The sequence below is a fragment of the Ananas comosus genome, linkage group 2 (assembly GCF_001540865.1).
Source record: "Ananas comosus cultivar F153 linkage group 2, ASM154086v1, whole genome shotgun sequence".
Lineage (NCBI taxonomy): Eukaryota > Viridiplantae > Streptophyta > Magnoliopsida > Poales > Bromeliaceae > Ananas > Ananas comosus.
The window spans coordinates 7,347,497-7,368,350 of record NC_033622.1 but is presented as its reverse complement, the minus strand read 5'-3'; the positions used below and the strand labels follow the sequence as shown (position 1 = coordinate 7,368,350).

Below are 20,854 nucleotides of genomic sequence, written 5' to 3'. Positions count from 1 at the left end.
GAAGCACCCAAAAAGGAGTAATCTGATTACCTAGAGGGTGCGTGTCTTACATTACTGATCGTGAGTAATCTTATTTTTTCTCAAACTTCGTATGTTACCCTTTCTATATAAAATTTGGTATTTTTATAAATTAAAATTAAATTTCAAATTAAAAATTATATCCAATTCAAATTTTAAAATAAAAATTCACAATTCAAAATGTAATTTTTAAATTATAAATTAAAATTTTAAATATTAAATTAAATTCATAATTTTACAATATAAAACTGTATTCACAATTAAAATTCATTTGGAACATAAAATAAAATTTGAATTCAACTTTCAAATTACATTGAGTAAAAACTCAATACAGATTTAAATTTGTAAATTGAAAATAAAACTTGAATTTAAATTTCAAATCACAATTCAAATTCAAATTCAATTTGAAATTCAAGCAAATATTTAGTCCAAAAGTTATTAGTTCAGAATTGAAATTTTAATTCAAAATTTGAAGTTTAAACTAAAAAAAAAATCTAAAGTTGAGTTAAAAATCAACTTTAGATTTTATTTTTTTTATAATGTACGTTATTTAATTTTGTTTGAGTGGTGGTTGATATGTGTTACTATAAAGGATTACTGGGGATGTGGCAAATCTAACACAATAATTCAATATTCCTAGCATTTTGACATTATATTACTGTATGAACAAAACAAAGAAATGCTACATTCCAACTAATGAGAATGCCCCTACAAGAAATGGCTTGAAGTTTTGGGGGATTTAAGATCATCCCATAACTTCAGTGAATAATTTATCTTTACTTTGAAAATCCTATAACTTAAAATTGCCTCATCACTTTTGACTCGAACAAATTGACAACAGAAATAAGAAGTTTGATGATTTTAGACCAATTAGATAATAAACGCAGTACTAGGTGAATCATTCACTGATCATAAACCCAAATAAGCATTCAGAATTCCACTTTCACACAACCCCCCAAAGAAAAAGACAAATACCAAAAAGGAAGACTGACAAGCTCGGAAGAACTTATCGTCGGCAAGTCCGTGCAATCTAACCAAGCCATTTGCCCTAAGAATCAATCATTGAGATTCCTGCCAGACCTTATGAGCGCGTTTAGTTCAAGCTATCCTGCCAGGATTACTGATAATCCTACAGAAATCATTTTAGATTACTGCATTTGATTCATTCCCCGTGTAATTTTTCAGTAATGTAGGATCACTAACAGTGCAAGATTACCCCAAAAATATTACCAAGGACGGATGTACCTATCTTACATTACTAATTGCAAGTAATCCTATAGTTTATGAAAATTTCTGAAGTTACCCCTCTCACCCCAATCACCTCAAATTTCATTCAAAATAAATTCAAATTTTGATTTCTCTTTTAATTGAAATATATAATCTTGAATTCAAAATTTGAATTTTTACTTGAATTTCAATTTGAATTTTGAAGATTTGATTTTCAAATTTAAGTTTAAAATTTGAATTAAATTTTGAGATTTGAATTCAAATTCTGAATTTGAATTGAAAATTTGAATTTGAATTTAAAATTTGAAATCAAAATATAAATTTGAAATTATAGTTTGGATTAAAACTTAAACTAAAATGTGAATTCAGAAATCTAAATTTGTATTTCAAAATTGAATAAATTTGAATTTGAAATTTCAATTATTCGAAGTTTGCATTTGAAATTAAAATTTGAATTCAAAAACTGAATTTGAAGTTAAAATTTGAATTCAAAAACTGAATTTGAATTTGATTTCAAATTTAAAATCAGAATTTTAATATGAAATTTGAATTTAAAATTAACATTTAAATTTGAACTTTGAATTGAAAATTTAAATGAGCCAACAAAGCAAAATAGTTTGTTGTCAGGATAAGAAAGAACAGATGCAGTGACAAGTCGAGTCAGAATGGGCTACGTCAACCCGGCCTAAAAGATGCAGATTATCCTGAAATTCTACAGTAACGTAGATTCAGCATCATTTAAAGTTCAGGCCAAAGCTGTGGGCAGAAACAAAAAATGTTTGGTCTCCACCAGTTTCGATTTCAGTCAGTGGCTCAGTGCTGATTAGAGACTAGGGCATCTGATCAAAATTTAACATTTATCTTTAAGATAGATTGTGTCACAAAAAAAGTTCAGTTACGGAAGATCAGACACTGAAGATCAAATTCTAATAATCTTTGCATATTTTCCATTATTAGTGATAGACAGCTATAGAAGGAAATTATGATGTCATATTCATGCACCAAAATATTGTGAAACTATGCTTGATATGACTAGATTCAATTCCTTACTTATTGTGATCCTGTGAATATTTTTGAGACGTTTCAATTCATACAGATTGCTTGAAATTAACAAAACCTCTAGTTCAAAATACTAGGGGCCCAGACCAAAACCAGGACAGCTATTTTGAGCCCTCAATTTCAGTTTACAACAATACTACCGGGTTCAATTTCTGTCCACAACACTCCTGCACAGGTACTTTCACCCAAAGTGTCACACATAGACTAGTGAGACACAAAAGAATAATTGATTCCTAAGATTTATTATTTAACTATTCATCAGTTTATGGATTTACTGAGATTTCCACAAAATATCTGATAATACGCAACAATAAAAACAAAGTAAGAAAAGAAAAATGTACCATTCAAAAGACAACCATCTGATTGTGCATACAGAGCTTCGAAATGTGAGTTGAGAGGTACCTTGGACAATGCCAGAAGTTGAGAATGCATGCCACTCTGATCACGATTAAAATTGGGTCCTAACCGTTCCATCAATGCAACAAAACACCAAAATGACTCAGACTCATCCTCCATAACATACAATACTGGTGATAGAAGATCACTCATTCCCTGTAGATCATTGTGATATCAGGTAAGCAGGCTTACTAACAACAACGACAGAGAAATTTAAAATTAAAGGACCAATAGATAAATTTTATCCAAGAAAAATATCTAAAAGTAGTTTCATTGAATGCCCAGTAGAACTTTAACTGGTTTTGAGAATTTGACTGGTAGCGTATCAGATCTTACAAAAATAGGTACTTACAAAATGCACAAAGACTACAGATACACTTTTAGGACAGACAAAATGATGAATTTCTAATAACAATCAATAAAACTTATGCTCAGATTTAACAAAGATGATCATGAAAATAACAGAAAAATTAACATTAATAGCAGTTGGTAAACTACATACTGAAATTGATGATTCACAATAGGAATCCATGATTTCAAATCTAAGACAAAAACCATATACTATGTTCCAGATGGAACAAACTAAAAGTAAGAAATGTCATGCATCATCTCCCGTTATAACTTCTAAAACTACAAAATGATCACTAATTTAACATCCCAACTTATCTTATCTTTAAGGAAACAACTCCAGAAACACAAAAGGATAACAATCTATTACTAGCATCACTCTTATCATAGAAAAATCTCTTACTACACCAGAGGTTGACCTCATAGGTGGTAGTTCTCATGTAATCACAAATTTATCCTCCTTTGGGTGCTCCATCTGAGTGATAGTACTCCCCGGCCCCTATCACTCCCGGCCATCAACACGAAGTACATTTTAACAACAAGTACCAGTCAAGTATAAAAAATAATTGCTATATTAACAACAATCTATAAGCTATCCATGTAAGCTCCATGATTTTACACGAAAATATCTAAAAGTTGTACTTAATAGTATCAATATTACCTTTCAACAAGTAGAATTTAGTAAACTATGACAAGATCTTTTTTTACTTTCTATAATTTATTCTTATATTTTTATTGCAGCAAATATTTTTTTATTTCTTTTACTTTATTTATTTATTTATTTATTTATACGAAATCGTCCTGGCACAACGCGCGGGTCCTTCACTAGTATAACATAATGTTTTGAGTCTAAATTTAGAATTGTTTCTTCGATTTCTCTATTTTTTTCTATGTTTTCTTTATTTCTATGATTTAAGGGAGCTAATGCACATCAAATTATTTCTACTTCTAGTTCTCCATAGTTGTTCCCAATTCAGAAGTGTATCTATTTGTAAACAGCAGAGAGCAGTTGACACCAAAAAGTTGCAAACAACAAAACAGCGAGAGCTTAAGATTAGAAGAATGGGGATAAAGGTCTATATCTAAACTTACTTGGCAATATCCAAGGTCAAAATTGTAGAACGAGTATGTTAACAGTATGTCACGTAAAACTGCAACATGGGGATTCTCATCTCCCTCATAATATGGAACTGATCGGTCTGTTCTCACCTTCACATTGTAAACAAATAGTAGGTTATCATATAAGCTAATAAAGCACAATACTGTTTATCTTGCTATAATGAAACAAATGCATATGAAAAATTGAGAAAAGCTGGATAATTTACCACGTCCTTCTCAATGAGGCCTTTACGTTCCCTAAACTTTGTAAATCTTTTGGCTTGCATGGGTGAGATGCTCTGCAAATGTGACAAAATAAAATACATATTAACAAGTATTAACTGGATGATAACACGTTCGCAGAAGAAACTGAAGTAATGTGCTAAAATAAGAGTAAACTAGACTGATATTTCAAATGAGAGAAAGCAAGTTTATTTGGTTATGAACTGCATTATGCTCATGATGTCATTCTCAACGGCAGAATATTTTTAATTTACCACCTTCATTACACTCCAAAAATAGTCCCACAACCACCACAATCAAGAAACCACAAATGGGCCAAATATTTCTGGCATATTACCATAATTGATGCTTCTGTTCTTACATATCTAGTTTACTAATGGATCGATGAGACAATGTTTCCATATTAGATTATAAACATATATTAGATTTCACCATCACATTGGGATTTGCCATATTTCTTTTAAGTTGAGCTAATGCAAGTCAGGGAAATATTTTAGTCTGCATGAGTTCATACATACTGCATCATCAAAACAAGCAGAACGCATACAAATCAAGACCATAAACAATTCTCGACTTACATCTCCAAGAGATGTCACTAAAGATCTGAAGTGGCCTTTGGAAGAGTCTATGATCCTTAATGATGGAAGGGACCGATCCTTAATGAATGAACTAAATTTAAAATGTAGCTAAAGGCTGACTAAATTGGCTTCTAAAATCAAGATTATTAAGGATTTAAGTGTTGTTGCACGGAGTCGTGCCGAAAACTTGCCGGCACGGTATGGCACGATGCATGCCGGACCGTGCAGATGCGTTCCAGTCATAAAAATTTCATGTGTGCCAACGCATAATATCATGAAATATTTATTTTCTTTAGCAACAAAATATTCTAACTGTTTATTATGTATTTTTATCAAATCTTTTAAACTTTATTGAGAAAATTACTTACTAATTTAAAGAATAGAGGGTCTTGAGCTGTGCCATCAGCACGGAGACTGTATTGTGCCGATATCTTGTTGGCACGATACAGCACGGTAGATACGGCCCATACCGATGAGCATCTAAATCCAAGGTTTAAAGTGTAGTCCCGTGCCGTACGGCATGGGGCGGCACGTACCATGCCACCAAGAAGGTGGCATAGTACAGGGAGGGTTCGGACTCCCCTCCATGCCGCGGCACGGACCTGCGTATCGCGCAAGACAGAGTGATACACAAGTCCTGCCGCGACACGAACCAGCGTATCGCGCAAGATAGAGCGATACGCAAGTCCTGCCGCGACACAAACCTGCGTATCGCGCAAGACAGAGCGATACGCAAGTCCTGCCGCGACACGAACCTACGTATCGCGCGAGACAGAACCGCCACGGCTCTATGCCGTGCCGACACACCTTTTCTTTGCTTTTCTTTTTTTTTTTTTTGCTTTTTTTTCTTTTTGTTCTGTTCTTTGGGATATCAAGAAGTATCCCACACGCCCCAAAGACATTGCAAACTGAAAATCTACTTGTTAGGTAAGTCAAAAAATTATAATTTAATTTTCTTGTTTATCAATACATGGGCAAATTTTTAATTTACATATTTGATCCATACCGTAGGGGACGAAGCCCCCCGCACCCCCTAGGATGTCAGTGGTGGGCTGCACGCGAAATTTTTGGCGAATCAAGGGAACAAAATCGAACTCAATAAACAAATTTTGAGGCACATCAAACATAAAAATTTATTTTTGTGTTAGAAGATTAAAAATGCTAATAAAACTAAAAGCTAAATTAAATCAATTGATACTTAAATTTATTTAATTTATTTCTTATATAATTTATTGCTTTTTTTTTGATAGATCTAATAATTTTTTGCAAAAAATTAATTAAAAAATAATTTTTTCAAATACTTTTTTAAATATTTTTTTAAATAATTTTAAAATAATTGTAAAAATTATTTTTTGTATTTTATAAAAGAAAAACTGTAATATGGTCAAAAAAAGAAAAAAGGATGTCTTTGCATTTTTTAAATTCTAACCTATAAAAATGTTTATTCTGCATCAGGTGTTGTTGTACTTTACATACAAAAAAACTTACAAGTATATTAATTGATGAGTATAGTAAGTTGTACATAGCAAATATTCATAATTATTTGATTAAATCTTTCAAAATAACACTATAAGAGCTTATTGGAATCAAAAAAACTGAAATAAGTTCGCACTAAAGTGTACCAGTATCAGCAGCAAGCGTACCATGTGTCGGCACCGAAGCATGCCGGTGTCGTACCGTGCCAAGCAGACAGCAGCACGGCCCCGTGCCACGGCACTTTAAACCTTAAATCCTTGTTATTAGTTAATAAATTTTGTTTTGTTATTATATTGAGTCAATAGCATACATAACCTTTAATATCATTTTACATTAGTACACAAAGTTCAAAGACAGGTCAGTTGGCAGATGGTCGTGCAAGCATGGAGCCATTTGAAAATTTAGTTTAAGCAATATATCTTATGCAAACTCATAAAATCAGTATATATATTGATTCCAAAACTTTATCATATCATGCGGAAACATTTAGATTTAGGATTGTGTCCTAGCTGGTAAGCTATAACTACATAACTAATCACGTAAGCGTTTAGGCCTGCTAGCGTTGCTGGACCTGTTCAAAAAGTTCTGTTTCCTAGAGCTATTCTAGAAGTTTAGCCAAGCAGAGACTCAGTCCACCAAACAACTTTCAAAAATAAATAGCAACCCTTGATTTTGCTGTTAGATACTTTTGCCATTACTTTGTCTACAATTTGAAGATTTGATAACATACTAAACTGATCAATACATCTAGCTGTCATATGGATGAAATTCAACTAGTTGGAATCTTGGTCAAGGAATAATACACTAAAAATATTTAGGCCTTGTTTGGATACACGAATATCGTATTCAATATATCCTCTTGATTTACTCAAGAAATTTGTATATTTGGATGATGACAAGCATGCTCAAATATTTTGAATGGAATATCTTATTCGGCCATCAAGTCATTTTTTCAAAATAAGATAAATCACGTTGTTGGTGAAATATGCTATCCTACCAAAATCATGGATAGCAAGACCTTTCAAAGAACTGAAAAATCAAACTTCCTACTTACAATCATACCAGAAAATTCTTGTACCAAACAAATGAGAGGAACCAATTTACTTGTGTGTGTAGGATTCTTAGGAAAACTTCCTGAAACTAGCCAAACTCTTTTAAAGTAAAACCCAACAATATTGTACGATTAATGGGTAATGAAGGTATTAGACATAAAACCTCAACCTATTACTTCTGAACAGTATGCAGGATTAGAATGGGATTTAGACAACTTTATTCCCAAAACTATATTAGCCCCTATAGATACTGTAATGTATACCAATACAAAAGGAAGAACCTCTGTAAGGTTTACTGATTATAAGGAATATAAAGAAAATGAATCTTCTACAGATGGTGAAAGCTCAGAATATAATCTAGAATTAGTTCAAATAGAGAGAATCGTTAACTATGAAATAAGAGAAAGAAGATTTACTAATGAAGATAGTAATGAAATAGTCATAATAAGAGAGAATAGAACAACATAATATGGAAAGAGAAAATGTTAACATTGAACAAATCCTTCTTTATGAACTAAATATAGAATGGGCAATTGCTATGAGTTATGAAAGTGAAGACAAGGAATTAACCATAGAAGAAGAGCAGAGAATTGTAGAAAGAATAAGGAATAATCAGAGAAGGTATGATGAAAGATATTAAGAACAAGAACAAGAACAAGAGTTAAAAATACAAGATGAAATAATTATAGAGATATTTAGACTCTATGAAGAAGAAAAGATTATGAATCTTACCTTGAAAGAAGAAATAAAATTACTAAAAGAAGCAGCAGATGAATTTTTAGAAGAAGTCAAAGATATAGAAGATGAATGTAATTTAGTATTTCAGACAAGAAAATTAGAAGTCAATAAATTTGATTTAGAATGTGTAAATGACGAACAGTCGACCGCAACTTCTAGTTCTCCTTTAATAGAATTGTACCATTACCTACAACTGTATACTCTATAGGAAATTTACCCCAAATACCTATCTCAAATGTACCTCAAGACGAAATCTTTCCTGAAGGAGAAGATATTAGACCTAAAGGAAAACGAATGCCTCTAGAAAAACCAATAAAATTTCAAGGAGGTGGTCGTAAAATATTAAATATACTAGCCCATGATCCCCTTCCGACATCCCAAGGATAAATTATTCAGTACGACAATTATTTTGTGTGATTACAAGTAAATAGTTTGATTTTCTTTTTCTTTTTTTTCCTTGAAATGTCTTGTTATCCATAATTTGGTAGAATAATATATTTCACCTATGAGGTGATTTATCTTATTCAAAAAGCAAAGACTTGAAGGCTAAACATGCTAGTCCATTCTAGACATCTGATCACATTCCTATCCACTAGATACGACAAGCTTCTTGAGTAAATTATAAAGACATTCCGAGCGAGAGATTTATGTTTCCAAACAGGTTCTTAGTTTCACAGAAGCTTCTTGGAACATTTAAATATAACATTAAAATCAAATTATCTTCAAGATGGCAATAGGGAAATTAATCTTCTGTACATAAACAAGCTGGCCAGAATAAAAAAAGTTAAATCCAATTACATAAGCAAGTTAATCTAATTAAAGTGTATTAAATGAGTAACGAAAGATTTGTCTTTTTATTTCTTCAAGATTTTTGGTGCCAACTTTACAATTTGACACCAAAATATAACATAACATACTTCAAAGGTATGTGGTGTATTGGAAAGTAGAAATACAGCAAGAACTTATCCATTACACTATTATTGATATGGAAAAATCCCTGAAAAAAAACTCTCTGTTAAGTTAGTCGGAAGTGCATTGGAAGGCAAAATATGGTGCTGTTGCCTGTTAGAAGTGTCTACAATCCAACGTAGGATACAAGCAAGCAGCGCACAAAGATCAGATATAATCATCGAATGAAACTTACATTCAAGGATTTAAGTGCCGCGGCACAGGACCGTACCGAAAACTTGTAGGTACGGTACAGCATGGTGCATGCCGGACCGTGCCTATAAAAAAAATACATGTGTGCCGACACATAATGATATGAAATATTTATTTTCTTTAGCAACAAAATTTTCTAATTGTTTATTATGTATTTTATCAAATATTTTGAACTTTATTGAGAAAATTAGTTACTAAATTAAAAAAAAAAAAGAGGGTTTTAAGCTATGCCATCGGCACGGAGCTGTATCGTGCTAGTATCTTATTGGCACGATACGGCACGGTAGACACAGCCGATGGGCACTTAAATCCTTGCTTCCACCAATGCAGAGATATATGTACAGGCAAATCAGAAAGATGCGCAATTTCCTTTTACATGTCGAAAAAGAGGTTTGCCAGAACATTGCTAACCTGCCACTGGGATTTAATGACTTCGTATTCTGATTTCTTTACTGCAGCAAGGTATTCTCTCTCAGCATATGTTGAATCATACTCATGGTATCCCAACAAAAACTTCCAGACCTTAAAAGAAAAAAACACAAAATCCAAAGGTTAATATTGAGACTCAGGAAGTTAAAAACCACTAGCCACAAACCTCTTTTCTCAGATCATGGTCAACTCCACCGTAGAATACTCTTTTTCTTAGCGCCTTTGAATCCATTACTCGCCCTTCAGAATCTAAGAAAGCAGCCCACTGAAACCAAAGTAAGAAAATATGCATAAGAGATCTCATTGAGGAATAATGACAAAAGGAAAAAAAAAAAAAAAATAGCAGTAGAATCACTGAAAAGTCATTAATATGATTTAAAAGAAGAAACATGAGAGAATTAAAACTCGATTACAAAGCCATTAACCAAACTTGGCAGAGAAAATTTTCAAAAAGATGATAGAAAAACTAGCAAGAGAATATTTATTTATTTATTTAGACATGAAAGGGATGCAACAATCACTATCGGCAACAGGTCTGACCCAGAAAAGCAGTGGTTGCATGCAGGCTTTAACCAGTGTTCGTAAAGGCATGAGGCGCAATGTAAGGCGGAAAAAGGACAAAGGCCTTTTGGAGTCAAGGCGCGAGTCTCACCGCGAGAAGCGCGTGCCTCAACAAGACAAGGCGCACATTTAATAAAAATGAAGCATTCGAACAAATATGAAGGAAAAAGAGGGAAATAAATCTCACCAAAACATCTGAGAAAAGGTTCAAAATAGATTTTTTTTTTTTTTACAGAACTGGAGTATAAATGCCATGCCGAAGTCCTTGCTGCATGCTGCTGCTATTGCTTGTTACTGCTACTGGTTGTTGCCGCCGCTGCTTGCAGCCACTGCTACCTGCTGCTGCTGCTTGCTGCCGCTTGCTGTCAGCTTCTGATGGGGAACCGGGTCATTTTCGGACTTGTCATCGGAACCGTATTCAGAATATTAAGTTGGACAAGGGACCGGTACTAGAAGTCTGACTTGAATCTCAGTCTGATGCAGTATTCTATGGGTTAATTTTGGACATTTTATTATATTAGGATTTTAGTTTATTTGGAAGTTTCAGATTAGAACTCTATTCCTTTTTAGTACTCTGTTTGAATTCTGCTATGAGAATTTTTAGCTAGCGAATGTCCAAAGTCTGATCAAACATACGATAGGTGCTTAAACTGTCGTAAGATAGGCCACTACTCCTATGAGAGTCCTAAGAGAAATATGGTTATTCAACTCAAATAAGAAAACCTAGAGGTTGAACATATTGTAGGTGAGATTGCTAGTGACGAGGAAGATTTAGAGCAGACGTATGATGAGAATGAAAATGCCTTTTTATAGGTTATACAATGTGTCCTAGCTACACCCAAGTCAGATAACAATTGGAGATGCACCACAATTTTCCATGCGTACACAGAATGCGGGGGTAACAATTGCAAAGTTATTATTGATGAAGTTGATTGAACGTGGTCTCCAAATCAGCCATTGAAAGAATGAACTTGAAACTTGAACCTCATCCTACTTATAAAGTAGCTTGAGTAGACAAAACCTTGATGCCAGTTACCCAAAGATGCTTAGTTCTACTTCACTATGCCAAATACAAGGACCAAATTTGGAGTGACGTTCCCCGTAGGGATGTTGCACGTCATATTAGCAAAGTTTTAAGTGCCCATCGGCACGGGCCGTATCTATCGTGCCGTACCGTGCTAACAATATACCGGCACGAAACAGACCCCGTGCCGATGGCACAGCTTAAAACCCTCTATTCTTTAAATTAGTAAGTAATTTTCTCAATAAAGTTCAACAGACGTGATAAAAAGACATAATAAATAGTTAGAATATTTTGTTGCTAAAGAAAATAAATATTTCATGCTATTATGTGTCGGCACACAAGAATTTTTTTGACTGGCACGCATCGACACGGCTCGGCACGCACCGTGCCATACTATGCCGGTAAGTTTCCGGCACGACCCCGTGGCACGGCACTTAAATCCTTGATCTCAGTTGTGTCAGGGTTCTTGAAAATTTCTCTAGTGACTAGTGCATACACAACTCCCGTCCCTACTCTACAAAAAAATTTTCTTATTCAAGATGTGGAGAGGTTTGGTGGTTTCGACTTTGGGTGCACTAGATGAACTCGATTCTACGGTTCCTTTAGTCATTCATGACGAGTTCTTTGAAGTTCTAAGGGAGACTTGCTTGCTGGGATTTAGGACGACCTTTTTCTCTTTGTGAACGAAGCAATGAGTGTTTGGCCAACCGTAGTGAGTGACATTCATGTTGTACATCCATGGCTTGCCTAATAAGGAAGGATTTAAGTGCCCATCGGCACGGGCCATATTCACCGTGCTGTATCGTGCCACAAGATATCAGCACTATACAACTCTCATGCCAATGACACAGCTCAAAAGCCTTTTTAAATTAGTAAGTAATTTTCTCAATAAAGTTCAAAAGATTTGATAAAGATACATAATAAACAGTTAGAATATTTTGTTGCTAAAGAAAATAAATATTCCATACCATTATGTGTCGGCACACGTGTTTTTTGTGACCGACACGCGTCGGCACGGCCCAGCAGGCACTATGTCGGCAAGTTTCCGACACGACTCCATGCCACGACACTTAAATCCAAGGTTTTAAGTGCCACGACACTTAAATTGTCTTAAATGCCCTCAATTCTTAGAGACTTAAATTTAGCGATTTAACACCTAAGGACTTACCTAACGAGCTTCCCCTCTTGAGAGACATTCAACATGCCATAGACTTAGTCCCCAAAGCATCATTGCCAAATCTACCCCATTATAGGATAAACCCAAAAGAACGTGCCGAGTTGAAACGACTAGTCGACGAACTAGTTAGGAAGGGATTTATTCAAGAGAGCATGAGTCCTTTTGAAATTGTTACTAGATACAACCCATGATAACTTATTGATCTAGTACCTTTACTTATGGGTTACCGAAGCAGTGAACATGCAGACTCTTTCGCTCAACATGTACGAGAATTGCATAGTGAAATTCGGAAACGAATAATTCTTAATAATGAAACTTAAAAGAAGTTTGGGTATAAAGACCGGAGAATCAAGAATTTAAAGGAGGCATGGTTATGGTGAGAACTAGACCAGAGAGGCTTCCACAAGGAGCTGTTAAGAAATTGCATGCACGACGAATGGGTCCGTTTAAAATTCTAAAAAAAATCGGTTCTAATACTTATTCGTTGGAATTGCCACCCGACATAGGGATTAGTTCCATTTTCAATATTGAAAACCTAACATCCTACCATGAAGATATACGCAACTCAAATTTTTCATCATTTCATAGTTCTATTCCACCTTCACCTTGTCTTTCTAGCCCTTCTTTGCAAAAGAAGAAGGATGCAATCGAAGCAATCCTCGATTGTTTTCACACGAGATGGAGAAAATCACACATTCTTAGTCAAATGGTTGTATAGGTCTCATGAGGACGCAATGTGGCTCACAAAAAGGAGCTTCAGAAGATAGAGCCGAAACATTATGAAGAATACATTAGTCGCAATTCGTTGAAGCCGAATATTTCCAAGCCGGGGAGAGTTGACGGGGAACTAGGTCCTTTTCGGACTTATACTCGTTGTCGGAACCATATTCAGAAAATTTGTTGGACGAGGGACCGGTACTAGAAGTCTGACTTGAATCTCAGTCTGATTCAAATCTGTAGGTTAATTTTGGAAGTTTATTATATTAGGATTTTTTCAGTTTATTTGAAAGTTTTAGATTAGAATTCTATTCCTTTTAAGAACTCTATTTTGAATTCTGCTATGGGGATTTATTTAATTTCCTTTTTAGGACTCCTAGTCATATTCTTAGTCATTTTAATCTATACTCTCTATATAAATAAAGGTCAAGTCTCTTTTGTAAGGTACGCTTTTAATTAATGAAATTTTAGTTATTTGAATTCCTCGTGAACTTCTCTTGCCTTCGCGAAAGCATCGACCAAAGTGAGTTCGGCTCGGGAGCAAGTCCCATGGATTATCTTTTCCTTTTTCTTTTATCTTCTATTTTATTTTAGCCGTTGGATCCATTACAAATAAAAGATAGCCGTTGAGATCAACCTATCCGCACAGAACCCACCTGCAAGATCTCCCCACAACCAGACCGTATAGGAGAAGCCCTAGGTGAGGCGCATTCCCCTAAAACCTGCCGTCGCGGCGACAATTTTCTATTCGAGATTGCGATTCAAGCTACTCTGCGGGAGTCGTCGTCGAATCCTTCAATTTCTCTATTCCTTCTTTTGATAATTCTAAACCATAATTTTCTATTATCCTATTTCTAATTCCATCCCTCACCCTAACCCTAACTCTCTTTTCCACTATTTTAGAAATTCTAACGAAGGCGCTAAATCCGACGATTGACGGAAGTTAAATTGACTCGCCCACGTGCGTACAATGGATCCGACCTTGCGGAAACGCGAAAGTGTGAACTTTCCTTAACCAATCTCTTATTTGAGTTTTCGAATTTCCGGATTTGTCGTTTATTTTTTTTAGTTTGATTTCTAAGAATTGCTCGATCCGCATTTTAAGCAATTCTCGAAAACACCTAAACTCCCTAAACCGTCCTGCATCAGCTTTTGTTGCTGCTTCTTATCATACAGGTTAGCGTATATTAACAAACTCAAAACTTGAGAACCCAAGCCCAAAACCCATTAAATTTTAACACCGGGCCTCATGCTTAAAGCCTAGCACTCGCCTCAAAGAGAGCACTGCGCCCCAGGCGCGCTTTTTCAAACACTGGTTTTAACTACATGCTTGCTCACCACAGCTTTTCTTTTTTCCAACTGGACCTCAGATTTTGGGCAAAAAATACTCATTTTGGACTTTTATTCTTAATCTTCTAACATAAAATGATCAAAGTGATATAGATATGAGCTAGGCTGGTATACTATCGGTAGTACGGAGGCCTCCGTGCTACCAAGTTGTTTTCAATGATGCGGCTTCCAAATCGACGATCGGCTCCGTTACACTTGATCTACACTATTTAAAGTATTTGGAAACTAAATTTCATAATTTTTCGGCATCATTTACCTATCAAACGAGTAGTCTAAAAATGAACGGCTGAAAATAAAAATCTCATAAAAAATGATAATAAAAGACTTGAATTTAAGATCAGAGGTACTAATCTTACTCTAAATAGTAAAAAGAATTTTCTATAAAAATTTCATCAAATTTGGATTGTTTATACCGTTAAATTCACAAACGCATCATATCTACCATTAAAATTGTCAATTTTGAAACCTTTTGATCACTAGTCAAATGATGTCGAAAAATTATGAAATTTAGATTCCAAATACTTTTAATAGTGTAGATCATGTCTAACGGAGCCGATCGTCGATTTGGAAGCCGTATCATTGAAAACAACTTGGTAGCACGGAAGCCGTATCATTGAAAACAACTTGGTAGCACGGAGGCCTCCGTGCTACCCATAGTATAGTAGCCTAGCTCTATAGATATAGACTAGATTAAATATAGTGTAGACAAAATTTCTAGGATAGAAGGAATGTAAATTATATAGATCTCTGAAAGCACATACCTCTTCAAGGTATAGAGGGCGTTCTCTTTGTTTTCCCCATACTAGAGGTAATTTATCAAACTGCAAAAAACATAGATAGTAAACTATAAGAATAAACTCTAATACTTTCTTACGATTGTTTACTACTATCACAAATAACAAGATATTATAGTGAGACAAGTACAAACATTATCATTATTAGAGAGACTGATAAACTTTCTCGAACTGTTAAAAAGATTAAAAAATTTTATTCCATATTCAAAATTTTTCTATAATCAATTTGCCACTCATGCGCCACTCCTAACAAAATATATCACACTAAGACAATTTAAAAGCTCAACAACGCTTGTATTTATCAAAATAATAAAAACTAACAATTACAAAGCCAACCAAATATAAAAACAGCAGCTAGACCACAAAGAAATTAAATTATTGAATTATTGATAAAGCAACATCTATATAACAGCAACTAAATCTAAAAGCAGAAAAGCAGACTTTGAATATATAATGGAAATTGATGTTGCTAATCAATGTTTTGGAAAAAGGTCGCCATATGCGCGTGGCCAAGATATCACATAGAGCATGAGTAATAGTAAGCTACATAGGTGCATAAATGTTGTCCAAACTATGTGAGAAAACATACACTCATATATTATGTGCGTAAATAAGATGAGTAAAAGATATGCAGAAACGAAAAAAAGGAAAAAAGAGGAAATTCAAAATTTGTTTTAGCATAGTTTTAAGTTTATAGACGATAAGACAGCTTAACATATCATGCTAAAATTTTAAAATTTAGTCAAGTATATTGAATATACATATTAAAAGCACCGGTCTCTAGTAGCTAAAGCTTTTGGAGAATAATGGTTGTTTTTGTTCCTTAACATAGTATCAGAGTAGGAGGTCCTGAGTTCGAGACCCGCTAGACTCGTATCATAATTTAATTTTCTCCCATTTAATTCAAATCCGTGTCTTGGGCCTATCAAATAGTCTTGAGTTCAGACGTGAGGGGGCAGTATTGAATATAAATATTAAAAATACCGTTCTCTGGTAGTTTAAGCTTTTGGAGAATAATAGTTGTTTTATATTCTTTAACAATGTATAATTAATAAAATGTGAAGAATAGAGGTGTCTTATTTTAATTAGCTAGTAATCTATGTTCCATGCCAAGTTGACTAGTGAACATGACTAGGAGGAAATCTTATACATCCAAGCACTTAGAAACTAGTTACGAAAACACAAATGCATATGCTCCCTCATGTGCAGTTGCTGGGCAATATTCATTTGTTTTTAGGGCCTTTTGCTTATATACCCGCGACTACTATTCAAAATTTTTAAATTTACTCTTCTATTAATATTTTAAGTTTTAAAGGGTATATTAGATATTTCCTATTTTTTTATATATCCAAGAACTTACAAACTACGAAAAGTAGTCACAGAAACACAAATTCATAGACTGCCTCGTGAGCAGAAGCATAAACAGCCTCCAACTTTTATCAAAGCTTTGGTCGACAAAATGCTAAGTCATTCATTATAGCAAGAATCAACATTATTATTCCGAAATAGTGGAGCTAAAATTGCATTTTGGTTAGGCTAACTACCAAACTGTAGTCACTGATCTAACAAAATAATCAATAACTACGGAAATTCTATTTCAAGCAGGAAATGCTATACCTACAACTTGTTGGACAGAAGCTTGACCACAGAAACATCAGGGTAGTTATGAAAAAGGATATAGAAAGATGTAAAATACATCATCATTCAGATAAGTGACAACTTAAGGATGAGATTATGTCTCTATGAAGCTGAAGTGAATTACAAAATACAATATCTCGATCGGTATCTCTGTGTCTCTATCTTTGAGAAGATCACAGTAGAATACATCCAAATGCAGAAAAGCATAAAATAAAGGATTAAACAAAAACAAGTCGTAGGTTATGTAAAGGATCATAATGATCAATTAGAGGCAAGGATAAACACACATAAGGTCACTGATTAGAGGCTAAATGAAATGATAATTTCCGAGAACAATGTATTACACAAAAGATAAAAATGCAACTAAATGGAAGAAAGAAAAGAAAAAATGAGTACATATAACAGTATTTTGAAGATTTCAATTACTTAAAAATTCGTAAAACAGAACAACGTTGAATAATATTCTATCAACTCTTGCTGAAAGTTAGATTACTACAAAGCAGAATGATATTATAATGATTAAATAATATAATTGAACATGAACCACTGTCCTACATAGGCTAATTAAGAAAGGAGATCCAGAATCTGCTATCGTACGTAATGATTCTAAGTGCTTAAAACCTTGAATCTTCTAAAAGGGTTAAGAACATAGTGTTACCTCTAATGGATCGGAGGCCACTGAAACCTTGTCTGAAGCTGCTTGCTCATCCTTATGCCTACTATCTATACTATTATCCTCAGCATACCTGACTTGTTGCTTTTTTTCATAGGCATTGATGCTATTAATATGATTCTCACGGAAGAGACTTGAGGTTGTTTCACGGGCAAACTTGGTAACCATTGAAAATTTCTCCAAGACATGCAGTGAAATATCACGAGTAGGGTCATGAGACCTATGCTTCTGCCTTGAACCATATTCAGAAATTGAAGAAGATCCATCATTTCTAACTCCACTCAGCTGTTCAGAATTATCAGCTGAAGCAAAACTAATTGAATTGTGTAGTGATGTTCCATTTGCAATGGAAACAACCCGTGGTAGCTCCAGTGACGACAGGCTTTTCTACAAAAGATGAACATAACAATAAGTGCAGTGAGAGAGTTGTATTGCATAAAAGGTTCCACCTTATAAAACATTAACTATGTTCCTATTGTATAGAGTCTGGCAAAGAGTTGAAAAGTAGAGAAATGCTACATCCGATAAATCGATATTAACAAGAGAAAAAACAATAATTTGGTGACTTCAGAAAAGATGAATAGTTTTCTTTACCTGAGGCAAAAATAACAACTTGATACAAACTAGATGGCAAATTGGCGATTGTTTTATCACTTTATGACTATTATGACACCATCCCATACAATCTCTTATGGTTTATCATGCATAACTTCAACCTGTGCATACAACTTTATCACGCAAATTGGCTTTACTAGTTGCATGGCAAACATATTTTGCAGGATTTTCCCTAGAAAACTGTGAACAAAAGATCAAGTGGTTTTCAGTTGGTCGGTACTCAGTAGTAAGTATTTAATTGTATATCCCATGTCATACCATGTTGACATTGTCTCAGCATAGTAGAATCCACAGATAGTCAAAACACCTAGAGACTCTTTTTTAAATTCATGAAGCCCTATCTTTTCTCAAATTCATCTAAAGAAGCTTAGAATGAATACTCAAAACCTTTTATTATACATTCATGCATTTGGAATTTTGGATGATCTGAATTTGATGAAACTGAGGAATGATCTGGGGAATTTTGACTCCTTGAATTTGAAATTGCTTTCATCAAATCTAAAACATTTAATGCAAATCCATTCATCCTTCTGCCTTAAAAAATATATAAAACCACTAACTAATTTTGAGGGAATTCTATTTTAATCAAATTTTAATCATTAATCAAATGAAATCTTGTGTTTGACAGAATTTCTTAAATTTAGAAGCAATTCAATAAATAAAGTACACATTATCATTTAAGAATAACATGAACAGTTTGTTGGCAAAAAAATTTAAAACATCCCATAACAAAGTGTGCCGGAATGGGAAGTGCGCCAGCAGCACAAGTAGTGCATGCCACAAGTCAGAATGGCAGTTCGCCACTGTTTACCCTGGCGAGCACTAGTCAGCACTAGTATGTACTACATACCACTGGCACTTAAAAGTTAAAACCTTGGTCAGCAAACAATAGTTAAATTACTGCTCATATCCTCTTACAATAACCTTCTTAATTAAGTTTTAATAAAACTATCACCATATTACCGTGGCCAGCAGACAATAGTTAAATTACTGCTCAAATCCTCTTCTAGTCTTCTTAATTAAGTTTTGGTAAAACAATAACCATAACATCTAGTAAGTTGACCTTAATTTTTCATTCAGTTAATAATGACTACAATGGTAAAATAAAATCTGCAAACATTAGTAACTTAAGGGGAATATGAGCTTAAGGGGAAACACAATACAATTATCCTTTTGCTGAAACTTCTTAAGTGCAAGGATATTTGTCCAACATTTAATAAGTTAACCTTAAGTCTTTCATTCCATTTAATAATGACTGCAATAGTAAAATAAAAGCTGCAAACATTAGTAACATAAGGGGAATATGAGCTCAAATCATATTTACACTTCATTTTCAAATCAATCCCCATTGGAAACAGAGATGCATATTTTTGGTGTCCATGCAATATGTATATGTGTACGAGTGAGCACAATCAACAAACAATAGCATGAAGTTCTGCAACACGATTGAAAAATAAAATCTTCATATTATCAAGTTAAGATGACTCTCCAGGTAATAAACTAATATTTATGACTGACTCTTTACTGCAACTCAATTGAAAAATAAAATCTTCATATTATCAAGTTAAGCTGACTCTCCAGGTAATAAACTAATATTTATGACCAAGGATTTAAGTGCCCATCGGCACAGGTCGTATCTACCGTGCCGTATCGTACCAACAAGATGTCGACACAATACAAACCCAATGCCGATGGTACAGCTCAAAACCCTCTATTCTTTAAATAGTAAGTAATTTTCTCAAAAAAAGTTCAAAAGATTTGATAAAAATACGTAATAAACAGATAGAATATTTTGTTGCTAAAGAAAATAAATAAATTCATGCTATTATGTGTTGGCACACATGACTTTTTGTGACCGGCATGCATCGGCACGACCTGGCACACACAGTGCCAACAAGTTTCCGGCACGACCCCGTGCCATGGCATTTAAATCCTTGTTTACGACTGACTATTTTAATAACAATAGAAACCTAGGAAAGTATCAGACATACAACCAACAAAAGATACAAGTCTAGATAGTGGATAAGCGAGCACAAAGTCAACTATGAAAATAAAAGCAGCCATCAGGGTAAAAAAAAAAAAAAAAAAATCACAAGTTGAACTATGTAATATAATGAGTATGGCAACCTCTACAGAGTAAGTTCATCAATATGCAAACCTTATGGCTGTAGTAATAACATAGTGTGCAAAATACACTTTCACAGTATAAAAACGGCACTATCACATTAAAGCAGACAGTTGCCTGAAATAGAATGCTAGTAAGCACTGAAACACGCACCTGCAGAGGATCCTGAAAATTATTCACAAGAAAAACATTTGGATCTTCCGCAGACCTAAATCAACATTTTTACAATAAGGACATCAAATATTTCTTGTTACCTCATATGCTGCAAAAGTGAAAAATTAATGCATTTACCACATAAACTAAACAAGAAAGATAAGTATGCCTCATATAAACCTGTGTAAAGGTTTTACAACAGCC

At 34.0% G+C, this 20,854-nt stretch overlaps 1 protein-coding gene across 1 annotated transcript in view; it reads right to left on the bottom strand.

Annotated features, from left to right (window-relative positions):
* LOC109704081 (TBC1 domain family member 17) overlaps positions 1-20,854 on the bottom strand; it is a 42,328-nt gene that overhangs the window by 8,059 nt on the left and 13,415 nt on the right. The window contains exons 6-13 of the mRNA XM_020224815.1: positions 20,651-20,705; positions 17,743-18,144; positions 15,414-15,473; positions 9,990-10,088; positions 9,806-9,916; positions 4,374-4,445; positions 4,141-4,257; positions 2,707-2,856 (exon numbers count right to left, since the gene is read on the bottom strand). Coding sequence (XP_020080404.1) covers positions 2,707-2,856; positions 4,141-4,257; positions 4,374-4,445; positions 9,806-9,916; positions 9,990-10,088; positions 15,414-15,473; positions 17,743-18,144; positions 20,651-20,705 — 1,066 coding nt within the window. The remainder of the gene's footprint in view (positions 1-2,706; positions 2,857-4,140; positions 4,258-4,373; positions 4,446-9,805; positions 9,917-9,989; positions 10,089-15,413; positions 15,474-17,742; positions 18,145-20,650; positions 20,706-20,854) is intronic.